General features: G+C 34.8%; 3 protein-coding genes and 1 non-coding gene across 7 annotated transcripts; 1 reads left to right on the top strand and 3 right to left on the bottom strand.

Moving 5' to 3' along the window:
- LOC18597684 (loricrin) lies at positions 4,356–5,555 on the bottom strand. Its single transcript, XM_018120875.1, has 2 exons — positions 5,411–5,555; positions 4,356–4,666 (listed from the first exon to the last, which is right to left on the bottom strand). Exons 1-2 carry the CDS (start codon positions 5,553–5,555, stop codon positions 4,356–4,358), a joined length of 456 nt encoding a protein of 151 aa, XP_017976364.1.
- LOC18597681 (PRA1 family protein A1) lies at positions 10,766–14,204 on the bottom strand. The gene is made up of 8 exons (XM_007026840.2): positions 13,792–14,204; positions 13,525–13,565; positions 13,367–13,445; positions 13,111–13,197; positions 12,946–13,034; positions 12,777–12,848; positions 12,562–12,684; positions 10,766–11,229 (listed from the first exon to the last, which is right to left on the bottom strand). The coding sequence occupies exons 1-7, from the start codon at positions 13,947–13,949 to the stop codon at positions 12,581–12,583; spliced, it is 630 nt and encodes a 209-aa protein (XP_007026902.1). The 5' UTR covers positions 13,950–14,204; the 3' UTR covers positions 10,766–11,229; positions 12,562–12,580.
- On the bottom strand, positions 14,238–14,311 carry TRNAV-CAC. Its single transcript has one exon. It is a non-coding gene; the product is annotated as a tRNA-Val (tRNA).
- LOC18597680 (serine/threonine-protein kinase ATG1c) lies at positions 17,432–23,418 on the top strand. 4 transcript variants are annotated; one of them, XM_007026836.2, is made up of 14 exons: positions 17,432–17,866; positions 18,792–18,909; positions 18,992–19,050; positions 19,389–19,453; positions 19,727–19,820; positions 19,908–19,988; positions 20,147–20,255; positions 20,776–20,848; positions 20,939–21,094; positions 21,197–21,318; positions 21,459–21,820; positions 22,162–22,453; positions 22,666–22,736; positions 22,994–23,418. In XM_007026836.2, exons 1-14 carry the CDS (start codon positions 17,624–17,626, stop codon positions 23,222–23,224), a joined length of 2,076 nt encoding a protein of 691 aa, XP_007026898.2. In that variant the 5' UTR covers positions 17,432–17,623; the 3' UTR covers positions 23,225–23,418. The 4 variants fall into 4 exon arrangements, with proteins under 4 accessions (XP_007026898.2, XP_017977302.1, XP_007026897.2 ...); XM_018121813.1 differs by having other exon boundaries at positions 21,197–21,333; XM_007026835.2 differs by having other exon boundaries at positions 20,939–21,318.

The raw sequence follows: 23,664 nt of genomic DNA, 5'->3' as shown, positions 1-23,664 counted from the left end.
TGCTTTCAACACAAAATTGGACGAAATTGATGAATTACATGAAACAGACGTACAAAAACCAATCAAGGTAACGTGTTTGACTGAAAAAAAAGAGTCCTTTTCTTAAATGGACCTTAGGTATAAGACGTTTTTTAAAATGATCTTTTTTATAATTTTAACTATTTTTAATCAAGAGAAAAAAAAATTGAACAAAATTATCCTTAATGAAATCGACCTATTTGCTAGGCTCCGCGCCTCAACCCGAAACCTATTAACGGGTCAAGTATGTCTTTTATGTGGACCGTAACTCTTTGGTTTCATCGAGAGGCCGTACATATCCTCAAAAGTAAGTCTGCAAAAGCATTCCTCGACAGTTCAATTTCCTAGCATTTTGGCAGTGGTAGGAGCCTTTTAGAGTGGTTATTATTCGCACAAAAGTAGTTCACATATTGAGCAATGTGAGGAAGTTGACATTACTCTGAGAAAGATATAATATTTTTTTATAAATTTTTTTATTTTATTTTCAACCATGTGGAGGTTTTTGACAGAATGGTTATTATTCATGTTTAAGGTTAAGGTTTTTGAGCAAAAACCTATACATATTGCACGTTCATATTGATATTTTTGTTGTTTGAAATTTTTGAATATAAATATGAAGGTGGTATTGTTGGTGTTTAGGGGTGGAAAGGTGACTGGTCATGCGTGACTGGTTGATATGTATGTGTTAGGAATTCGGTTAAGGGTTTGGATATTGCGTGAGTGAGGGCGTGCTTAGATGGTTGGCACCTTTTGCGTGAGTGGATTTTGGCATGGGGTCACGTTGGGGTTGCGTGATTGAAAAAGGGTTCAACTTAGCGTGACTGATTGATAGGTCATTGCGTGACTGGTTTCTATGTTATCAGTTAGTGTATGCGTGATTCGATTAGTTGTTCTTAGAATTACGTGATTTAATGTTAGTAATTGCGTGGCTATTGTTGTAGGAAATTGCACGAGTGTCATAACTGCATGAAATTTATCTGCATGGGTTCATTCTGTATTATTTTGGGTCAACTGTAATGCTTTAATGTATATATGTTGATTTACTTAATAATCCATGCTCCACACTTGGATTAATTATTCTATTTCAAGAATTCACCTAAGATATTAAGGATTGGGGAAGGAGGTGAAGATCCAACAAGTTTTAGATACGTTCAAGAGAAGGCAGTTTCAGCAAGAGGAAGATGCGAGCAAGATGGCCCTCTTCTTGATCGCGATCAATGTTTTATTCTGTCAAGACTACGGACGATCTGTGGTTCCATGGTTGTTGTCGCTGGTTGAGAACATTGACGAGTGGAATGCATTCCCATAGGGCACATATGTGTGGGGTCTGACCGTAGATTACTTGTTGAGGGGTTTCGAACCTCCTGTTGCAGGCGAAGCAGAGAAAAATCGCTACCACCTAAAAAACAATAGGTGAATTGCACAAGTAATTCACGGTCAGACTCCATACATATGCGCAAGCCTAAAAACTACTGAACAAAAGCCTCAAAACAACACATGAATTGTACAAGTTATGCGCCACCACTCTCGCTACAACAGGTAACGTAATATATAAAAATCAGTCACGCACTACCTAAAAAATTACTGAACAAAAGCCTCAAAGCAACACATGAATTGCACAAGTCAGTCAAGCACCGCCATGCTCGCAACAACTAAGAATAAGTCACCCAATGACTAATAAGCCTCTAAATAAGAGGTGAATTGCACTAGTCACGCACCACCAGTCTCGCAATACCTAATAATAAGTCAATTGATGCCTAATATCCACTCACGTTATGCCAACTTAAACAGTCACGTACTGACCCAACGTCACGCAATACATAACAACACGTCACCATAAGTACTCTATTCCATATACATACAAACCACTCACGCAATGTCTCAACAGAAGATATGCATAGCACAATTCACGCGCCGCGTATAACCCACTCTCCCAATACCTAATAATAGGTCACCCAATGGCTAACATCCACTCACGTAATTATTCAGCATAATATAACTTAAATGAAGAAAATAACCCAACAAAATATTTTCTCAATGAAAATAAAAATTGCTATAAATTTTATTCAAATTTTATTAAAAAACCCTCTCGAAAATACAAGGAGATGATACAAAAAAATGAACCGTAGTTCATTTCTTCATAAGTTCATTTACTTTGAACTCTATCTCGACGAGAATCTTTTCGTTGCTCAAGATGGCAACCTCCAGGTCAAAAGTCCTTTGCATCAGGTTATCGATGAGGACTTGAATCTCCTGCTGGAATATGTGCAACTGGTCCCTCACACTAAAAAATATGTGCAATTGGTCCCTCACATTCAAAGGCACCTCCTCCTCTTCAAAGGCTGCCTCTTTGCCCTTCTCCATTCTTGGATCTCTGAAGGTCATTTTTCAATTATCTGAGATTGATTAAGATAATTGAATTTGATTCAAATGGTTAATGGTTCCCTTTATTTATAGGCATGAAAGCTGACTCTTCGTTTTCTACAACCATATCAATGCAATGAAGAGGGGCTGAATTGGTTATTAAGTACCTGTTCGGCCTGCTCTTTCATCTTATCTATCTCTTAAAAGCAAAACCCAAGCCAAACATCATTTTTCAAGAAATTCTTAATAAAAAGTAACATAAAGGTTTTCTCTCTTTTTCACTAATCAAAAAGGATTTTAATGTTACATCTTTTTTCTTTTCCAAGAAATTCGTTATCGTTTCCTCTTTTCTCTNTTCTCTTCTTTTTTTTTTTTTTAATTTAGGCATCATGGTAGACCAACCAAAATCTAATACTATTGCTACTATACAATTTTGAAATTATATATAAACTTCAAGAATTGCATTAGACCTTATTAGGTTATTGAAGATAATCAGTAGAGAATCACCTTCAGCATTAGGTAGCTAAAGTCACGCAATGCCTACAAATAGGTCACGTAATACTCAACAAATATTCAGTCACGTAATATTAAGTCACGTAACGTCTGTCACGCAACGCTAACAAATATTCAGTCACGTAATGCCTATAAAAAACTCACGCAATGTTCAACAAATATTCAGTCAGGTAATATTCAGTCACGTATTAACTCTCACGCAACGCTCAACATATATTCAGTCACGTAATGCTTATAAAGAACTCACACAATGCTCAATAAATATTCAGGCACCTAATGCCAAATAAACAGGTTATGATTCCTAATATCCAGTCACCCACCCTAATATTCAGTGACTCAATGCCTAAGAAATATTCACGCATCGCCTATAAACTGATTGATTTCGCTACCCCCAGCCAGATTTAAGTTTCTAAACTCATATAATTTACTCATCAACTTTTTCGTTCTATGAATAACCCTAAATAAACGCAAGAACCCATAACAAATACCTTAATGTCATCTCTGCATTTTGGGATCGTGAGAAAGATGGCTGTCAATATAGACCTCGATGGCGCTGGAGAGCTAAACGGATGGATAGCTAAATCTAAATCGAGATTTAATTTTGAAATTTTAAGCTGAATAGTGGGAGAGCAGAAGGAAAGAAACTGAGACCTGCCTTCATTTAAATTAATTGAATTAAAGGGTATTCTTGTCAAGTCGTGTCACAAATTGGCTAAAAATAGTTAAAATTATAGAGACGATCATTTTTTAAGTCACCTTACTACGAAGATTATTTCTCATAATTTTTTCGAAAAAAAATATATAGGAAACTGTTCAAAGGGCTCCTCTATACAAGCATACAATATTTCATTTTCTTGGTACTTTTGTCTTTGTCAAGGGGAGGATACATAATTCATGCAAACGATACATAATGATATTGATTTTTTCCCTTTTTTTATGGTTTTTTTCTTATATTTAATGCATTAAATATAAGAGTTTAATTATTTATAATATATATTTAATTACAAATTTGATAAAGTTAATTTTTGATCGATGAAAATGAATTCATAAATTTTATGTCATTTGTTTTATTTTATGTTATTAATTAAAATTTTAATTTTTAAAAATCATATATCTTGAAATTTAAACTCTAATAATAGAAATAAACTAACAATAAGAATGACGAGACATGCAATACAAAAATATATTTTAAAAGAAATATCATAATTTACAAAAATATATAAATAAAAATTCTAAACAAATGAAAAAAAAATTATAGTAAATATCTCTCTCTGCCTTTTTTATCCTTTTCCTTTAATCAAGCTTACAAATCATAATTTACAATAACGAATAAATGAAATTTTTAAATTTGCATGTAGCAATTGAATTTACAAATAGCTCTATTTTTTTTATTTGGCTTGTTTTGGCTTGGCTTAAAGCAAACGATTTGACCTTCTCACGTACCGGATTAACTAGTCTCATTAACAGCCACCTCCTCCGCCTCCGCCTCCACCACCACCACCATCACAACCCCCTCCACCACCACCACCACCACCATCACAACCCCCTCCACCACCACCACCTCCACCTCCACCATCAAAACCTCCTCCACCTCCTCCCCAACTGCTATGCCCTCCTGTACCACCAACCCCCCAATCGCTGCATCCGCCAGCAACACCACCACCGCTGTCAGAGCCACCGATATCTATGGCTACATCTCCTCCAAAGCCATGAGGCCCATGACCCCCTCCACCAAAGTGATGACCAGCGCCGCCGCTACCAACGTTACCCCCTACGTAACCACATCGACTTAGGCAAGCAAAGAAAAGCACCATGCAAAGAAATACAGAGAAAAAAATAAGTGGAATTCCCCAAGGTTCCATCCCTTTTCTTCGTTTCCAAATGCACCGAAAATGGATTGAATCTTGATGATGAACAAGGTTTCTATTCGTCAACTCCTTTTATAGTTGGAGGGGACGATGGAATAGTCAATCTCTTATCTAATTGCCAAACTTTTCAAACAAAACGTAGGTTTAAATGGTCAAACATGATCATCATAATTCGGCAGTCAACCAATATAAGAAACTTGAAGGAAGCTAGTTTTTACTCTTGTATATAAGCAACATCGCTGAATGGATCATAAGAAGGGTGGCGGTGGCGGTGGCGGTGGGCGGAGCTGACTGACTCTGTCAGAATAACTTTAAAAATGCGATTGACTTTGAATGCATGCATCATGCATGTATACCAGGGATTTTAATTAATTAAAAGTCAATTACGATTTGCAAGTAAAAAAGTTACTCCAATGATTATTACAAAAAACTTCATTTACAGCCACGGATTAATTAACACAGAATGCACCCAATTAATTATAGTTATAATAATATTTGTTTTTCTCTTTGTTTATATATAATTCCAATATATATATGATTCATTCAAAAGGATCAACAATGATGCAAATTGAATCAAATTTATTTTTCTCCAAGCCTAGCAAAGAACCAAGAGATGATTCTCTGTTTATATATATGACAATATATACCAAACTTCCAGACGCCTGCAACTCGGCCATCGCCGCCTCCTCCATCTCCGCCGCCATTGGTATCTGGACCATCTCCTCCATCTTCGCTGCCAACAGCATCTCCGCCACTACCACCATCCACAGTAGCACTGGATTCTACTCCCATGGGACATCTAAAGAGGACCATAAGAATCCAAAACAAGCTGACTGAACAGGCAAAAATTATAGAAGATTGATAATCTTGTTATATTCTGGTAAATGCTTAGTGGATTGATTTTGTCAATACAAAACACCGTCAAGCTCTAAATTTTATTGTATTTTCGAGGTTTATATGTCTATAACTTTTTTGTACATTATAAGTGCGGGCGAATAAAATCTTAAGGATAATGGTATTGAAACTCGCCTTGAAGGTGTGCAAATGAAAGTGAATAAAACTTTAAGGATAGTGACATTGATACACGACTTAAAGCCAATTTTTATATTTTTCAATTTGATGTTCTAACATAAATAAGGACTAGTAGAGACCTACGTTCCAAAAGTTTTAAAAATTTATAATATATCTTTTTTTTAAACAAATTTTATAATTTTACTCTTATATTTAGTTTAATAAGATGCTTTTACAGCAATTAGTCAATAATTATTTTTTTTGAAAGGTTAAATTTTATATTAAAATGGTACAGAAGTCATTGAATATGAATACATTATAGCATTTGAGCTTGTAGATAGAACTGTACATTCCCTTGACTTGAACTCTGGTGGAACTCGCTACTTGACTTGAAGGCAACCATTCCCTTGCCCTTTGTCCATGCAGTCCCTCTCTTAACTTACGGGCTCAGTCCAATGTCGTTTGTAGCTCAACACCTCGGTTCGTCGTCTCTAGCTCAGCTATCTTCCCCAAATTGCTCCAATGTCGTTTGCAGCTCAACACCTCTGTTCGTTGTGTCTAGCTCAGCTATCTTCCCCCAATTGCTCCAAGGCTTCAGGACCGACTCACCTCTTGTTCGTCCCTCAAACGTGAAATCCTGACCCTACTATATAGTGCCGACCAACCTCTTCGAACTTGGCGGGAAATTCCACCATTTCAAGTAGTCAGAATTACTATCTATTTGCTGGAAATCCTATCTATAGCTCTAGTTTTTTATGGGAAAACATTTAGAAACTTGAGCGCTTTGACCCTTGGCTTCATAAGTTCATTTATTTAGATTATTGGCAACCTCAGGATCTGAATATAGTTTGTCTCCCAGGCAGAGAAGTCGAATTTGAGTTTGAATCGGGCCAGTTGGCTGGATGCTGAAGAGTATCATTCCTTCTTCAGCAGATCCCAAATTGTTATGTGTGTGGACAAATATCCTGGAGAAGAATACAGGGCTTAGTAGGTTAATATTGCTTTCTCAGACCGAGGCCCAGGTCCCAGGGTCACTTCTGTAACTAGCTGTGTGTTTGGACATCCTAGTTTTGCCTTGGGTAAAAGTTAAACCTGACAGCATAAAAAGGAAGCAGGGGAGCATGACGAATCATTTTGCCTGCAGGGTGCTAGCCGCTCCAGGGTAAGGAAAATTACAATAATACTCTAATCACAGAGGTTGATCTTGAACTTGAAAGGAGAACCCAAAGCAGAAATGCAAGTTGGAAGGGGCCGGTGGTATCAGATCAATCTGCCATCTGCCAGATGCAGAAACTAAAGTTACAGGTCAGTATGTCTCCTAGCAGCTTGGAAAGTGAAAAAATGGACGTAGCTTCCTTTCTTTTCTATATGTCATGGTCTAGTGGAAACCTCTGAGCCAAAATTTGGCGTGACATCCATCATGATTGTGTTGAGATGCGCCTGTTAGACCATTCGTATCTGTGTTCTCCTTGGTTAATGGACAAATTGTTTATGATTAATTGGGATATCCCGCGGAGACATGGACAGATCAGATTGAGCATGTTTAGCACCAAGCTACCTAGTCATCTAGAGAGAGATCTGGGGTCAAATCTAGAGCCCACTTAGCAGATCTATGGTACATGGGTGCAACTGCCACCCCGAGTCTCAAACAATACTTCATTTTTCTTATGAATCTTAAGGTGACCCAGGCAACTGATCCTGTCAAGACTTTTCCCAACTCTTTCAAGTGACGAATAAATCCTCTAGCTAATATGTAATCTTTCTTTTCTATTATATAGTCTAATTTTGAATATGTCTGTGTACCAAAAATGTGGCATTGATTTCTAGCAACTTTCACTGACACGACTTCAGAGAGTTTGGTGCAGGAAATCCTTAGTGAGGGATGAGCCTGCCCATAATAAACCATGATTACAACAACAAAAAAAAGGGTAATAAACTCGCTTTTCCATCAGCTTTTATGATCTTTATGTAAGCTGAGCATCTCATTCTGCTACCCACCAAAAAAAAACCCAGGCTGGATTAATAATTCAGACCCCACCCAGCACCATTTTCTCAAAGAAAGGAATAACAAGTTCAACTTTGTTGACCTCGAGTCTTCAAGTTCTGAATAAGTAAATTCATGAGAAGGACAAAAAAGAAATTCAAAAATTGTTAATCCACTGAATCATTCACAAAATTCCATGCAACTCTACAAAAATACCAATAGAAGGATCACCCAAAATCAAGTCATGTACTATACAAGAAGGATAAAAGAAAAAAAAAAGAAAAGAAAAAGAATACAAGGAAGGAAGGTCTGTTCAGAAGATGCGAAAACCACCATCAAACACCGTCATATCCTCCTTCACAAGAACAGCTGCCGTTGCTGTTGTTTATGTCACCGTGTTGGCGTGGTTTTGTGCTGAGGCAACAGCACACGAGACCTACCAACAACATGAAACCCCAAGCAGATGCCAAAGCTTGTGCCCAATTCAGGTAATGCTCCATAGCTTTCTCCTTTTAACCCCCCAACTCTGCTCCTCCCCTTTGCTTCCGCTCATCATCTCACGACCTCACTGCTACGTTTCTTGTCACTCTCATTACAATGATTTGTAACATTCGTTGGAGATTTGTTGGGTGCATAGAGAGGGGAGAGAAAATATAGCGGTGCACATGGGCGGAAGCCTGAAAAGAAGCCGATATAACGTGGGCCAGCCTGTGTATTTAACCAGGAGCTAAAAGTTTTTCCAACTCTCTTTTCTTTGTGTTTTTGTCGTTTTGATGGCAATTTGGAAACGGCAATTACGTGCTGCTTCTGCTTTACTCTTTGAATTGTTGATTCCCTGGAAAAGGATAGCACGTTTATCGTGGAACCATGTTATTTTATTATGGTTTTGGTGACGGAGGCAGGGGCGCTTCAATAAGTTAAAAAATTTAAAAGTGAAATATTTAAATAAAATTTTTTTAATTAAAATTTAAATTTTTTTTTAACTTTTTGATATGTAAAATTTTTTATTTAAACTTTTATAATTAAATTCTTTTAATTTTTTTTCAATTGATAATATAGTCAATTCATTTAATTTTTCTTGAGACATTGTTGATCTTAAATAAGATTTTATTAATTTTAGTTTTGAAAAAAAAATTTTCCTAAAACAACACTTATTGGAATTGTTAACATTATTTTAAAAGTAATATATGCATTTGAAAAAAAATCGAGTATTCTTATATGATTAAGTACGTCAATTGGACTGTTTTCTTTTTGTATAATTTCTTTTAAAATTTTTAACTCTGAAAATAAATCTAAACCATCAATATCAGAATAGTTGTTATATTTTAAGGAACATTCAAGATCAAGGCAATATTTTTTCAAACTATTATCATCTAATGATTTTAACTTTTTGCCGCTAAATAAAAAACTAAAAATATTTTCATATATTTTAAATTGTTCAAATCTACTTTGAAGTGAAAAAATTACTTGAATAACCAGATTCATATTTTCAATTTGACATGAGGTAAAAAATATTTAACTATTATAATTATGTTATATTTTTTAAATGGCTAATAGAAAATCAACAATTAAAATTTTTAATTCAAATAAATCAACTATCACATAAAATAAAAATAATATAACAATATAATATAAACTCTAAATTAAAGTAAACAAATCTTTAAATATTAGAATAATAATACTTAATTATTGAATGCTTATTGCAAACTGTAAATGAGGCTCATAGTTTTATGAAGATAATAAAAGAACAGACTTCTTGTGTATTCTTTGGAGAAAATTGAAGTTAAAAGAAGAAAGTGCAAATGAAAGAGAAAGATTTTAAAAATAGATATTATATATTGAAAAAAAATAATTGATTTTATATATAAGAAAAAAAATAACTGTTGAAAATTATTAAATACGTTCATTGAAAATAAGAGAAATAAATGAAAAAAAAAATAGTTGTTGGANAAATAAGAGAAATAAATGAAAAAAAAAAATAGTTGTTGGAGGAATAAGAGAATATAATTAAGAATTAATAACATTCTAAAAATAATAAAGTAATAAAAAATTAATATTTATTAAACATATAATTAAAAAAGTAAAAAAATAAATAATTTTATTAATTATTTTTTATTTTTATATTTTTTTAATTTTTGTATATTTTTAATATAATTAATTACATTATAATTATTATAAAATTATAAATTTTCTCAAAAATTAAAACCTCTCCAAATTGAAAGCTTAAAATCCTTGTTTGGATGACTTCACCAAGGGCCGGCCCTGGATGGAGGAAACGTATAAAATAAGGATAACGGAGAGCCGAATGTACGACTTTGCTTTTAAAAATTCCATCCCTTTTTACAAGATCAAATCTCATCGAGGAGGCTTAATCTACTGTTCATTGGCAAAAGTTCCTGTCTGCACAAAAGATATAAAAAGGGTTCATCTATCCTCCAAGCCCCAAGGAACAAATGATCCACAACCTTGTTTACAAATGGCGATACACCGTGGGTCATCATAGCTACCACAAATTTACAAAAAAACCTCCAAAACGGGGTAAAGGAATACAAATTTTATGGCAATGAATTCAAGCGAGTGGCGTAATCTGGCTGGATTTGATTGTCACCAGATATGGGGTCCAGGTTGGACAGGTCGGTTCAAAGAGGAAGGTGACTGGAAATTACATGCAGATAAAAAAGCGAGCTTACAAATGGGCTATACCCTTTTTTTCTTCTAATCAAGACTAGCTCATTAGTTATATATATATTTGTCAATTAGATAATAAATATAAATGATTAAATCGTTATAAAAGATTACTGATAACTCAAAAAATTAATTTGCAAAACAAAAACTAATAACTCGAAAAATTTACATGAGTTTAAACCCGAAAAATGATTGAGTCCGAAAAATTATTAACCCACCTGTTGCTCCCACAATGATAGTAATCAGAACACATACAACCCTGCACATCTCCATCCACTTCACCAGAAAAACTACTTCAATAGCTCTGACTAGAAGTCTAACATCCAAATAAACCAGAGTAGGAAATGAATTCATACCTGTAAAATCATTCACAATCTGCAAGAGGTTTACAGTCCCTTAGCATTAAAGTCACACCAAAAACTACTAGAAGTAACTAAAAATCAAGTACAGCTAAATGAAACATTAGCAGCCAGCTTGCCTGATGACTATAAGAATATTTGAGCTAACTGCTTATATGAGTCCTGCGCTTTTTTTTTTCTTTAAAGGACGGGTATTAATAAAAACATCCTCCAAGGTCTCTCCAATATTATGGACTAAAAAAACAACAGAAACGGTCCGCTTTACAGAAACAAAGAGGTCCTGACAATTTACACCTTGTCCATTATATGCAATGATTAGCAGCCTTCACCTCATTCCAGCCAAAGAAATTATTTTGTAGAAACAGCAACAGCAGCTACCTTAGAATAACAAGCTGTACGAGTTTCACATCATCAGAACCATCCCTGCCTGAAACCAAAGACAGCAGTCGCAATCAGAAAGAATTGTAAAATGAAACACCATGAACTCTCCATCATGTTTGAGCAAGGCTTCCTATAGGCCACTCACGTACCAGAAGCGGACTACAAATCAAATATAGATTGATTTACATTGATGATAATAAAGGTTAAGGTAGAAGTTTGAGGAGTAAGGCCCCGTTTGGCATTGACATGGGAAAGGGCTTTTGGGCTAAAAGCTGCGTTTCAACCTCACCTCAATGCCATAAACCTAAAGAATTTTGGCTTTTGACCTAAACTGCCTGGTTTTGGGCCAGTAATGCAAAAGCAGCTCCTGACTCAACCCACACTTTTTCTCACAGCAATTTCAAACACACTTTTCCAACCCAAGCTTTTCTCAATCACACCGGCAATGCCAGAGTTCAAAAATAATTAAAATAATAACAAGCCCCATGACAACAAAAGTTTGAGCAAGTAGTCTTCCTAAGTTTTACTACTTCAAAGGTTCAAAATAGTTGTTAAACTTGGAAGGGTCTGGTCAGTTGACCCTTTACATAGAAACCCAGGCATTTGGACTAGGCCCAGCACAAACCAAAGTGATTAATTTAAATTTAATCCTCAAAATATATATTGTTTAATAAAACCAAAACCAATCCAGTGATATTAGAGAATTAAACCTTTTCAACTTGCATACCACAAGCAGACACATTCTTTTTAACCATTAAGCAAAGTACCGTCATGTAGAAACCCAGTGGCAGTGACCCAAAGCCTTCACCAACACCTAAAGAGAACTCATTTGAACATCTCTACTCCATTCAATGCTTCAATGCTTTAAGTCTTTTTACTTTGAGACAAGGATGGGGGTTTCAAGCGCCAACTTTTCTCCAAGGTTCTCACATTCAAGAGGACAACAAAGTGTTTTATCAACTAGTACTTAACCGTAGAGAAAAAGAGCCAGTACAATCACAGAGTTACCATATTCGGATGAAATAAAGCACTAAGTGATACTTATAGATACTCAGTAACCAGTAACACTATATAGAGAAGGCTTCACAACATCATACATGCAAGGACAAGAGAATACAAACAAATGAAAAAATTTAAAGGACATACCACTGCGCTACTATGCAAATCATGATAGTGAAATAAAAAGCCTATAACCTTAGAATATATAAGAGTAGAATGTGAATAATACGATATTCCAAAATAATCAACAGATTAACAGCTGAATCTAGAAAAGTAAAACAAGAATAACAGCACTAAACTCTTAATCAAGGGAAACCCTTAAAACAAACAAAATGAAGAAGCCAAAATCCAATATAACATTGGATGCAGATATACTCACATGCTACGAACTATGTGAACTACAGCTCACTGTAATTGCGCCAAACTGCACGAAATTCCTCACGGAATGTGTTAAGACGCGCCTTCAGGTTAGGTGTTCTAAAACTTGCATGGAGGATGGTAGCTGAAAGAGAAAGAGAACGAGAAAGAGTGTTAGATGAAAAGGTAACATGTCTAAGGGGGGAAACGAGAAAAAAAGACAAGGAGGTGACATACCAAGAAGTGCAATGGCAAGTGCCCATAGCACAGTCAAGAGACCACAGGACACATACCAAAGGATAAAACTCACTGCAACAAGAAGGTAAAATCAGTTGCTTTATATACTACATTTAATGACAAACAGATTAGTTTTGCTTTATGTAAAAACATTTCTCAAACGTAATACCAGAAGAGAATATGAAGACAAACACCCAACGAGGCCGACCGCATATGTGAATTGCTCTTTTAGCTGACGGTCGTCCACGAATAACAGGCCTGGCAAAAATGAAACAGTTAATAACCAAAAGCAAGAACAGATACTCTGCAGAAACAAAAAAGTGAATAAACTTACGTAAGGGGAGGCCTCATCTTCGCTGCTAAATGTGGAGAGAATTGCCGCACAGTTCTTGTCACCTTCTCACTAAAAGTACCGGCAAAGCTGTACGAGAAAACAATTATTAGCAACCACAGATGAGAAACTAAATCTAACCATATTGTAACCTTCAATACTAGGCTCATCCTTCCATTTCAAAGGTAACATTCAAAATAACAACCTCAGTGACTCGAATTCAGAACACAAAAAGAAGAGGAGTTTTACCATAGCTTACCTATCATTCAGAAATGCGATGCTAAGCGCTGTTAAAATCGCAGCTAAAATAGCAACCGGTCTCCTCAGGAATCCCATACCTGCAGAATCACAAAAAATTAGTACAAATATATGTAGAAAAAATAAATTCGAGCTGGACCGCTGATTTTATCTACTTACCAAGAATGAGAACAATCATTATAAAATAGTTGGTTCGATAGCTGCAAAAGAAAAATAAAAGCATTTAAATTCAAATAAGAAACGAAAAGCAATGAAGTATTTGATTCAGTATTGGCAAAGGCACATTCACGATCAAGATTTAAGAATTTTCTTGTTTTGGAACATTTTCCTTTCTCTTCACGGCAACCAAACAATAAAGATCAAGATTCAAACTGATTCGAATTAGAAGAAGAAGAAGAAAACAACAAAGATTAAACGAAGATTTACTAGTAGAGATTGCATTTAAGGCGGCTGTTCCATTTAGCGTATGATCGAGGGACGGTGAATCGGGAGAAGAATTCGGAGAGAGGTCGCGGCGGTGATGACCAGTCAACTTCACGAAGGGCGTCGATCAGATCCTCCGCGGTTACGTTTCCCCAATCCATTGGATTCGATTAAGCTCGATCCTCCTTTTCCACACTGTACGGAACCCTAGAAACTGAAAATCGTATGCCGAGAAAAGGGACTTTGACGAGGAAGTGAAGCTTGAGGGGAAATAAATCGAGGTTGAGTAAGGAAGGAGAGGTTTTTGGGTGGGAGAGCTGAATGAATTTGTTTGGAGAGTTTTTTTGGGAAGATTGCCTTAAAAATGATAATGGCTGAAGCTTGAAGGAATTTGGAAGGTTCGAAGAAGGAGAATAATGCAGATTGAAAAATAGTAAAAATTATTCTAATGTCTGAGCCCGGGTTCGAACCGGGGACCTCTAGTGTGTGAGACTAGCGTGATAACCAACTACACCACCCAGACATTCTTGTTCGATTAACTTTGTTGTGTACCAACCAGAAAATAGAAATGATGATTGTATTTGTTTATGTACGCAAGATGTATTAATCCAAGCTTTTTTTCAAAACTACTTGATTAACTTAATTTTGCGTGCAAACAAACCAAAATTAAGCTATTTATATGAAATTTGTTATGTGAACAAGTCAATTCGGATACATGAATATGTTTTGTTTGAATTTTAAACTTGTAAGCTACCTTTTGTTTAATATACTATTAGTATTTTGTCCGCATGCTGTTGGGCCCTGGGTTCAGTTGTTCGTTCCGTCTTGTGGTGAGCACTAGTCGCCTTATCCCTATTATCGACCGTGCACTAGTAGCCTTGTTTGATCAAATTGTTCCTCCAACATTGCTACTTTGAAAAAATTAAAGTGCTCAAAACATATATATGTTTGGATATATTAGCATGGGATAGTATCAAAAGATTGTGATCCTATTATGTTAGTCTTTAGGATTAAAATAATAATTAGCAGGGCTAGTCGAAAATATTTGTATTTCATAATCATAAATAAAATTATTAGATTTATGAAAAATGAACAACTATAAAAATATTTGTCAAGTATGTTTTCATTAATTAATCACAAAAGTTAAAGGCTCAAAGACATCTAGGTACCATCATAATCTCAACCATAAATGATGCCAACTCTGTTAAAAAAAAATGATGCCAACCAAAGATTGACGGGTGTTAATTTTAAGACTCTATTGACATTTTATGAAAAATCAAAACTTTTTTAAGTTTTGAAGAAAGTGTGATTGCAAAATTGAAACTTAAAAGAATTAATGGAAAAGCACCACTAAAAGCTTGTTTGTCCTGATTTTTTTCTAACTTAAAAGCTATTATAAAGTTTTTATGAAAAATAATAGTTTTTAAAATTAAGTTAAAGTTGTTTGGTAAATTTCTTTTNTTTAAATTTTAATTTGATTAAAATTATCATAAAGGGTATTTTTTAAAGGGTAATATTATAATTATTTTAAACAGATGAGTGATATTTTTGAAACAAAAATTAAAATTCTCTTGCATTTTAAAAATAAGAGAAGAAAAAGCTATTCACATGAGCTTTTCCTAAAGTTTTTTTTTAATTTTATTTAAAAAAAATTATTTTTTTAAAGAGTTTTTTAAAATTTATATTTGATTTGATTTATATTTTTAAGAGATAAATAAACTGAAAAAAAAAATAATAAGGTCAAACAAGCACTAAGAGTAGAGCTTGTAATTTAATTTGATTCAAGACAGAGAAACTTACCATGTCTTGATATTGTAATAATTGACAAATTGAGAGCTCTTTTTTTATCCATGGGTGGGTGGTGCACGATTGATCTTTATTAGTGGAGCAATTTGTCTAATTATTTTCGTTAAAGAATGAGACCTAACTGTCTATACGGTTCAAGAATTCAAACCAATAGATCATGCACATATCAGCAACTTAGGCAAACAATAGGCCTAGGCCCGCACTCGGGTAGAATTGTTTACACTTTGATTTGAACTATTTGGTTGGTGGATGTATTTTTGAACTTAAATGTAAATATGATTAATATTCAAATTTGAATGTCTTAACCTTTATCATGTATTTTGAATTCATATTATAATTAAATTAGTGATTATCCATCTATAAATACCGTCACTCTCTTTATTTGTAACACGTACATGTTTGATAATAAAAATTCTTATTTCTCTTAAAAAATTAAATAAAATACATAAAAATCAACATTTTTATATTAATCTTCATAAAAATAAAAAATGAACAAATATTTAGAGATTACTGATGTATAATTTATATAAGAAACATACTCACAAATGTAATTGATTTATTACTCATTTTTTTAATATCTATATTTTCCTTATTTTTTTCCCTTTACTTTGAGCTAAGCCAAACTTTAATTAGGCATATTAGATTCTATAGATTGGGCTAATGAGATGTTATAGGTCTTACCCTAATGCTACAAGTTAACCAAGCTTAATTCTTTTTGACCATAAACTTCACGTGTAACATGACAAACTCTATCTAGACATGGTGTCAAAGAGAAGCATCGGCTTGACATCTACAACAAAAACCAAAAATTTTGAATTAGTATTTTTGTCGTATTTGCTAGCCAATTAAGGAATAATTAGGTTTAGTGATAAGATGGAAAACTAAAAATATAGAGAAAAAAAATGATTGAAACATAGTTACACTTTCAAATAAAAGAGTTGCTAATTCATTTTTTATTAATAAATTACAAAAATAAAAGATTATAAAAAGATAAATTCCACTTACATTTCATTTTATTTTATTTTATTTCGCATGATACTATGTGATTTGTTTTTCTCAATTAATATCATATGGATATTTTTATTTTCAATTAGTATGGTGAATAATTTTTATTTTCATAAGGAGTTAATAGATTTAATAAGTTTGTACATGATACAAATACAATATAAATTTAAGCAAATTTGAATTTCAAGTAATTATATATTAATTTTGTTGTGGCAAACTGATTTAATTCATTAAAAGATTTATTTAATAATGTTCATGTGTTGATCAATACGTCGTTTAGATTTATTTAGTATATTGTTGGATATTCTTTTGCTTCTTATTATCGATAGAAATGAAGTGAAGAATCAAAGATTTATTTTTTCTTCAAATTAAATGATGTAAAATGAAAAATACAATATTAAGATAATAAGATATTTATTAGTAGGAAAAGAAAAAAAAATATCTTGAGCACAATGTGAGATACAGAAAAAAAAAGTGTTACCAATTAGAATTGGAATCCCAACCTCCGCAAAATTCATAAAAGCCGGAAACGTAAAATTATCCAACCAATCTCTCACCGACACGTATCAAAAGTCTGACATCGGTGCCTTTTACATCATCACCTAACCCAAAACCACCCAATCAAAACCCGCTAGTTCACTAACATCCATGGTTGCACCGTGAAACTAACCGTATGTTAAAATTCTCTCCCATGTCGAATTCCGCTTTAGCTTGGGGCTCTCCCAAAGAAGGAATCAAATCAGAAACGCTAATCCAAGATTACGTACTCGCTAATCACAATTAATAGTCTCAATAATTGAACTGATAATTATTAAACAAGGAAAGCTCCCATTAAAAATTTAATCTCACCCTCCCTTGCCTTTCCTCTCTCTTCGTCACCATGTTATCTTTACAGGGCCAATCCGAAATCCTTTAAAAATACGGGTCGAATCTTCGGAAAGATCCAAATTCCGGAATCCAATAATCTAACTATTCAAGCTTGAAAATTTCCGGCGTTGGATCCTAGGGTTTCTGTCTCTTTGTAATGGCGCAAGCGACGGGGAGGGAAAGAGTGGTAGGGAACTATATAGTAGGCCGGCAAATCGGTTCGGGTTCGTTCTCGGTTGTTTGGCATGCGAGGCACCGAGTTCATGGAACCGAAGTGGCGATAAAGGAGATCGCAATGGGTCGACTCAATAAGAAGTTGCAGGATAGTTTGATGTCGGAGATCTTTATTTTGAGGAGAATTAATCATCCTAATATTATTCGCATGCATGATATTATAGAGGTTAGTTTTTTTTTTTTTTTTAATTTTGTTTCATTGTACTATTAGTTTTTAAGGAGTTGTTTGGATGCCGAGAAAGTAGAGGAAAAAGTGGCGGAAACGGAAATATTTGAATTTATTTTAGAAATTGAGCTGTTAAGTAAGGAGGAATCTGGTAATTGAGGTGTCGTTTATTTAGATAGTAATTTCTTTTAAGGAAAATAATAAAAGAACAGAGGATTGGATTTTTTTACTGAAGATATTTTAACGAGAAGAATCTATTTTTGAGAGAATTTTTTTGTGGACTTTCCATTGAAAAAGGACTTGTTTGGTCATATGTTTGACTTATATTTGATAGAAGCAGATAATGAATGAATTAAGGAAGAGTAGAATTTGCAGTCAATCTGTTTAATGTGATTACATAAGCTTCTATTGGTTTGCAATTTGGAAGGCCAAAAATGAGTTGAAGTTTAATTTTGTTTCCCTTTGCGCTACCACAACTAATACTAAGTTGAAGCTTTGAGGAACATTGATAAATTTTGGGTAAATTTGTAGTGGTCAAGGGAAACTAAATTGAATAGCTATTAGTCACGTACGTGATTGTGAAGCTCGGTGCTGTTTTTGTTTATATCTATTTGAGCATATTTTCATCCTGCTAAAGTAGTTATATCCTGTGGTCCTTCATTCCATTTACAGCTTGGAGTGGAGTAATGGTTTCCTTAGTTGCAATTTTGCTCTATGCCTTGGATTGGCATTTTGTTATTTCTCATTAGATCTTTTGTATGTTGAGGCCATCTCACAAGTATACATTGATTTGAAATGAAAGTTATTTGAGATATTGCTGATATGCCACTGTGTCGAGTTCTTTGTAATTCTACTTGTTATATGAGCAGTAGTATAGTATTTATCTTAATGATATTTTTATTTTGGCTTGTATACATATGTGTAGGTTCCTGGAAAGATACATCTTGTATTGGAGTACTGCAAGGGGGGCGATCTTTCTATGTATATTACACGCCATGGAAGTGTCTCTGAGGCAACTGCAAAGCATTTCATGCAGCAGCTAGGTATGCTGCAAACTCTCTGTGGTTATAGGTCCCATCTACTGAATTTTGTTCACTCAAAATTCCTTTGACCATTGTTTTGCAGCGGCTGGCCTACAAGTTCTCCGTGACAATAATCTTATACATCGGGATCTAAAGCCTCAGGTTCAGTTCATTTTGTTTGGTTCTAGTTCAAATTTTGATATAATTTTTACTTATGCATATAAGTACAGAAGCAAGCCTGCTCTAAAAGTTGTATTTTCTTTCTATAATTGTAATCAAATAGGAGTTTCATGTAAGAGATGGTGCCTTTTTTCTCTCTAAATTGGGTATGCTTTTGAACCATATTATTGGTTGTCATGAAGTTGTATATATTGGTAGACATGCATTGAAAAATAAATTCTTCATGTTGGAAGACAACCTTTGATATAAACTAGTCTTGTCCATGCTATGAAGTGTTTTGTGAATATATTCTCTTTGTAATGTTTATTGTTTTGGAACAGAATCTTCTATTATCAAGAAATGATAGCAATGCAGTTTTAAAGATTGCTGACTTTGGATTTGCAAGGTAAATGATCTAATTGTCCTGCACACTTATTGTCTACCCTTTTTTTTCTCTCTCTTTTGGAGTTCTGTTCCAAATTGAAATTTTTTTGCATTTGTAGTCCCATTGGTGTTGTTTTGCCATTAAAATAAAGTTCATTTGTTTATGTAACCCTTAAATATGGACAGAGGGAAAACAAAAATATATCTTTAGTAATAACTGCTGTGCATGTATGTTTTTCCAATGGATTTTTTACCCATAGTCCATAGTTGGAATGTTACAGTTCTGTTTTGGCAGATCTCTGCAACCTAGGGGGCTTGCTGAAACATTGTGTGGTTCACCGCTATACATGGCTCCAGAGATAATGCAGCTGCAGAAGTATGATGCAAAGGTGATAGTTACTCCCTGCCCAAGACTCGTCTTCCCTCTTCTCTATCATACTTAAATTATTGCCTACTAAGCTTGACTTAATACACAGGCAGATCTCTGGAGTGTCGGTGCTATTTTATTTCAGCTCGTTACTGGGAAAACTCCATTCACTGGAAACAATCAAATACAGGTTTAATGAACTTTGAACTTTTTTTTTTGTCTAAAGTGGTCTCTAGTGTTCTCGGAAGTTCTAACTTTAGACTTGCAATTAATCACCTGAGTTGAACTAGTGAATATATTTGTGTGCAGTTCCCTTGATCCTTTTTTTTAATATCTGGTTTTATGCAGTTACTCCAGAACATTGTGAAATCAACCGAATTGCATTTTCCTGTGGAGAACAATTATTTGACTGCTGATTGCAAAGATTTATGTCGAAAATTGCTTCGACGTAATCCAGGTATTCCACAAATTAAGATGTAAATTGCAAACTTATGCTGTAGACAATTGGATTATTTGTTGGCATGTTAGAGACCAAAGCAACTATTTTTCTGTTAGATGCTAATTAATTCTATGACAAATGAAGATTGCCAAAATTAGAGGTACATGAAAGAACACTCTAATTCCTAGGCTTTAACCTTAATCAAAATTGTGTAGTTCATGATTATTGTTCTTATCCCTTACTTTGGGCTTGCAATTTTTTGCTTTGATGTTTTAATCATGAATGACTTTAACTTTTGAATTGTTAATTGAGCTTACAAGAATTATTGTATCATAAATACTACTTCCTACATGCTAGACCATGCAAGGAAGATGATGCTGAGATAAAGCTTTAGCTGATATGTCAAGACAATGAGCAAAGAGAACGATAAGAGTCATGTTTTATTGAGAAATGCTATCAACACGTTTTGAGTGCTGAGCAGTTTTTATTTATAAACCTTCGCTAATTCTTGTTCTGCTTTTTATCCTTGTATCTGCAGTGGAACGTTTAACATTTGAAGAGTTCTTTAACCACCCATTTCTTTCTCAGGGCCAACCAGATGAGTCATTGAGGTAACTGAGGAAATGATTCTTCTCATTGTCTTGTCTTGATATACAATATCTTTCAGTTCCCTAAATTATGAAACTTTGTGGTATATTCAGGAGTCAGAGATTTTCAAGAACAGTGGCTGGTTATCCTCTGTCTGAAAGCAATCCTGTAAGGAATACTGAGGACAGCTTTCAGGAGGACTGTCTCCCTTTCTTTCTGGATGATGATTCTAGTGGTCCTGAAGGGAGCCCTTCCTCTGCAATGAAGAGGTCCTCAATGAAATTTGCTTATGGATTTTCTCCTGATGCAAAAGATGCTAGTGAAGTAACATCTAATCCTTTGAATAAAGTGGGTTTTACTTCCAAATACAGTGGTACAAGACATAAACCAGAAAATACTAGTTTTAGGCTTGAAAGTCGCAAGGTTCCAGGTGAAACTCTGCATGAACCTCAGAAATCCATGGATCAAAGATATGTGAATACTGGTTCAAGAGGTACCAGCAATCTTATTATGTTCCATTTCTCAAATCAGTTACATATGATCTAGTTCCCATATATCTTGCTCAAACATTGTGTTCTGAGCCTTTGTCATAACATGCCTGGTTTAACTGTCATCCTCGCATTGTTTCCACAGTTGGTGACTCACTGGAGTTGATCGACCAAGATTATGTTCTTGTGTCTGGACCTCCCATGGATGTGTCATGTTCTTCAGCTAGCACTTCCAAGCCAAACAATATCCCATACAAATCAGAGAGTCCACCTTTAATCCCCTTTACAAATAACAGCACATCAACTGCCCCTGTGCCTATTGTTGATGCCACCAACATTAACATCTGTACTGTAGGAAGCTTGGAAAGTCAGAGCTCTGCCCCTGGGACTTCTCAAGGATCAATGGATATGGGAGATGTTCTGGAACAGCCATCATCTCATTGCATGACGAGGATAAAGTCATTACAGCAGTGTGCATCTGCTATTACTGAATTAGTGCATGAAAATGTTAGTCCATAGCACATCTATTATAAGTCCATTATGCAGAGTAGTAAAATAGCATAATTGGTTCCCTCTGTTTCCCTTCATTCTTCCCCATGCTTGCATGCTTGACTGCCATGTTAACCAATGACTGGTCTGGTTTGAACTCATATTGGTATGTTTGGAACATTTGATTGGTTTCTCTTGGATGGATATATGCTCTCATAAGGCAACTAGGGGATGAATGATCTCACTGCATCTTTCTTGTGTAGACATGTTGCTAGCTAGGTTCACCTGGTATTTTCTTTGCTATGGTAAGGTTTATGGAGGTTATTTTATATGTAATGTTATCATGGTTCGTTTGATAGATTGAGGCAGGTAGACAACTTGAAGCATTCTCAATCCAGCTTGTGATTCTTGCGATTTGGAAGCAAGCATTGCATATTTGCCATGCACAGGCTGCATCAGCAATGGAAGGAAGTCCAAGCCAAGAAACGAGCAGATTGAGGAGTGGCAGCAAGAAGCATGGAACATCTGATACAGAAGAATGTCAGGATATTTTCAGCCCTGAAGGGCCAGAGGATATATCCGTAGAGATAGAGAGGGAATTTCTCCAGGAAGTTGAACATGCTGAGGAACTTGCCAAGGTTATTGAGCCTGGTATGCCTTTAATATTTATTACTGCCTCTGTCAATATTTGTTGGTCCACTTTGAAATTGCTCACAGAATGAGAAAGCAACTAAATGCATAATATAACAATTCATGGACTTTGACAATTATTGCTGATGTGAAAGTAAACAAAATTGTACCACCTTGTCTTCATTCTATAAATTTTAAGATTGTAAATTAGCATTTTCTCATCGTCATTGCAGGAAGAACAGAGATGCCTGATGCAATGGAGACAATATTTCAAGCTGCCCTTGCTTTGGGAAGGCATGGAGGGGTGAGTATTTTCTTATTGCCTTGATTCATTCAATGTGCCTAAATTGTATTTATCTACCTATTTAATTGACTGGACATTACTTTAAACCATTTGTATGAGGTGAAGGCAACAAAACATGAGAATAGATTCGAGCCAGGATCTTTTACAATATGAAATGAAGTTTTTGATGTATTTGATAAATGCCATGAAAGTTTTCTTGAATTAAGGTGATAGAAGATGACAATGAGCTGATATTGTCCTGTCGTGTGTCTTTGCAGGTTGATGAGCTTATGGGTAAAATGGAAAGGGCAGCTTTGTTGTATTCAAAGGCAGTGCGATTATTAGTATTTCTTCTAGTCGAAGCACCGTCCCTCATTCTCAATCCTCCATTTTCTCTCACAAACTCAGATCGGTATAGACTTCAAACTTACATTGATGTTCTTAGAAACAGGCAAGGTTATTCAAGATCCCAGAGGATGGCTCTTCTCAAGTGCAAGGAACAGCCATAGAGTCAGTCAAACATTTTTTAACCCGTCCTCCTGATGACGTACCCTGTTTTATTGTGTAAAAATATTTATTTGTACAGTTATTCTTTTGAGTAACAGGGGACTGGGGGTGTTAACCGGGGTCAAACGTACCCCGTTTGGATGTTGTAATATTCTCATTTCTGCTATGAAAGAATGATAAATGGTTAGATGTGCTATAGAGTATTAAAACTGTATAAATGGAAAATGTATGTATAATTCCAGTTTAACAGCTCTGGCATGATGGAAAAGGATGAAGCTGAAATACTCATGCTTCACTATTGAGGGTCATGGAAAGAGCGAGAGCTAATATTCTCCTGGGGAACTGGGAACTTGATCATCACCTGAAGATGAGTTTGAAGGTGTCGGAAAGCTTCGTTAATTTGTTCTTCATAGACTTTTGAATAACTGCAATTTAGCTGAAT

Source organism: Theobroma cacao, chromosome 5, assembly GCF_000208745.1.
Source record: "Theobroma cacao cultivar B97-61/B2 chromosome 5, Criollo_cocoa_genome_V2, whole genome shotgun sequence".
Lineage (NCBI taxonomy): Eukaryota > Viridiplantae > Streptophyta > Magnoliopsida > Malvales > Malvaceae > Theobroma > Theobroma cacao.
The sequence above is the reverse complement of the archived record's forward strand: the minus strand, read 5'-3'. Positions and strand labels throughout refer to the sequence as shown.

Coding starts and splice junctions, on each gene's coding strand:
- LOC18597684 (XM_018120875.1), bottom strand. CDS start 5,555: ATGGGAGTAGAATCCAGTGCTACTGTGGATGGTGGTAGTGGCGGAGAT. Junction 4,667..5,410: donor TGCAGGCGTCTGGAAGTTTG/GTATATATTGTC, acceptor GTGGTTACGTAG/GGGGTAACGTTGGTAGCGGC.
- LOC18597681 (XM_007026840.2), bottom strand. CDS start 13,949: ATGGATTGGGGAAACGTAACCGCGGAGGATCTGATCGACGCCCTTCGT. Junction 13,198..13,366: donor ATCGCATTTCTGAATGATAG/GTAAGCTATGGT, acceptor TTTCTCGTACAG/CTTTGCCGGTACTTTTAGTG. Junction 12,685..12,776: donor ACTTGCCATTGCACTTCTTG/GTATGTCACCTC, acceptor TTTCTCTTTCAG/CTACCATCCTCCATGCAAGT.
- LOC18597680 (XM_018121812.1), top strand. CDS start 17,624: ATGGCGCAAGCGACGGGGAGGGAAAGAGTGGTAGGGAACTATATAGTA. Junction 18,910..18,991: donor GCATTTCATGCAGCAGCTAG/GTATGCTGCAAA, acceptor ATTGTTTTGCAG/CGGCTGGCCTACAAGTTCTC. Junction 20,256..20,775: donor ATTGCTTCGACGTAATCCAG/GTATTCCACAAA, acceptor TTGTATCTGCAG/TGGAACGTTTAACATTTGAA.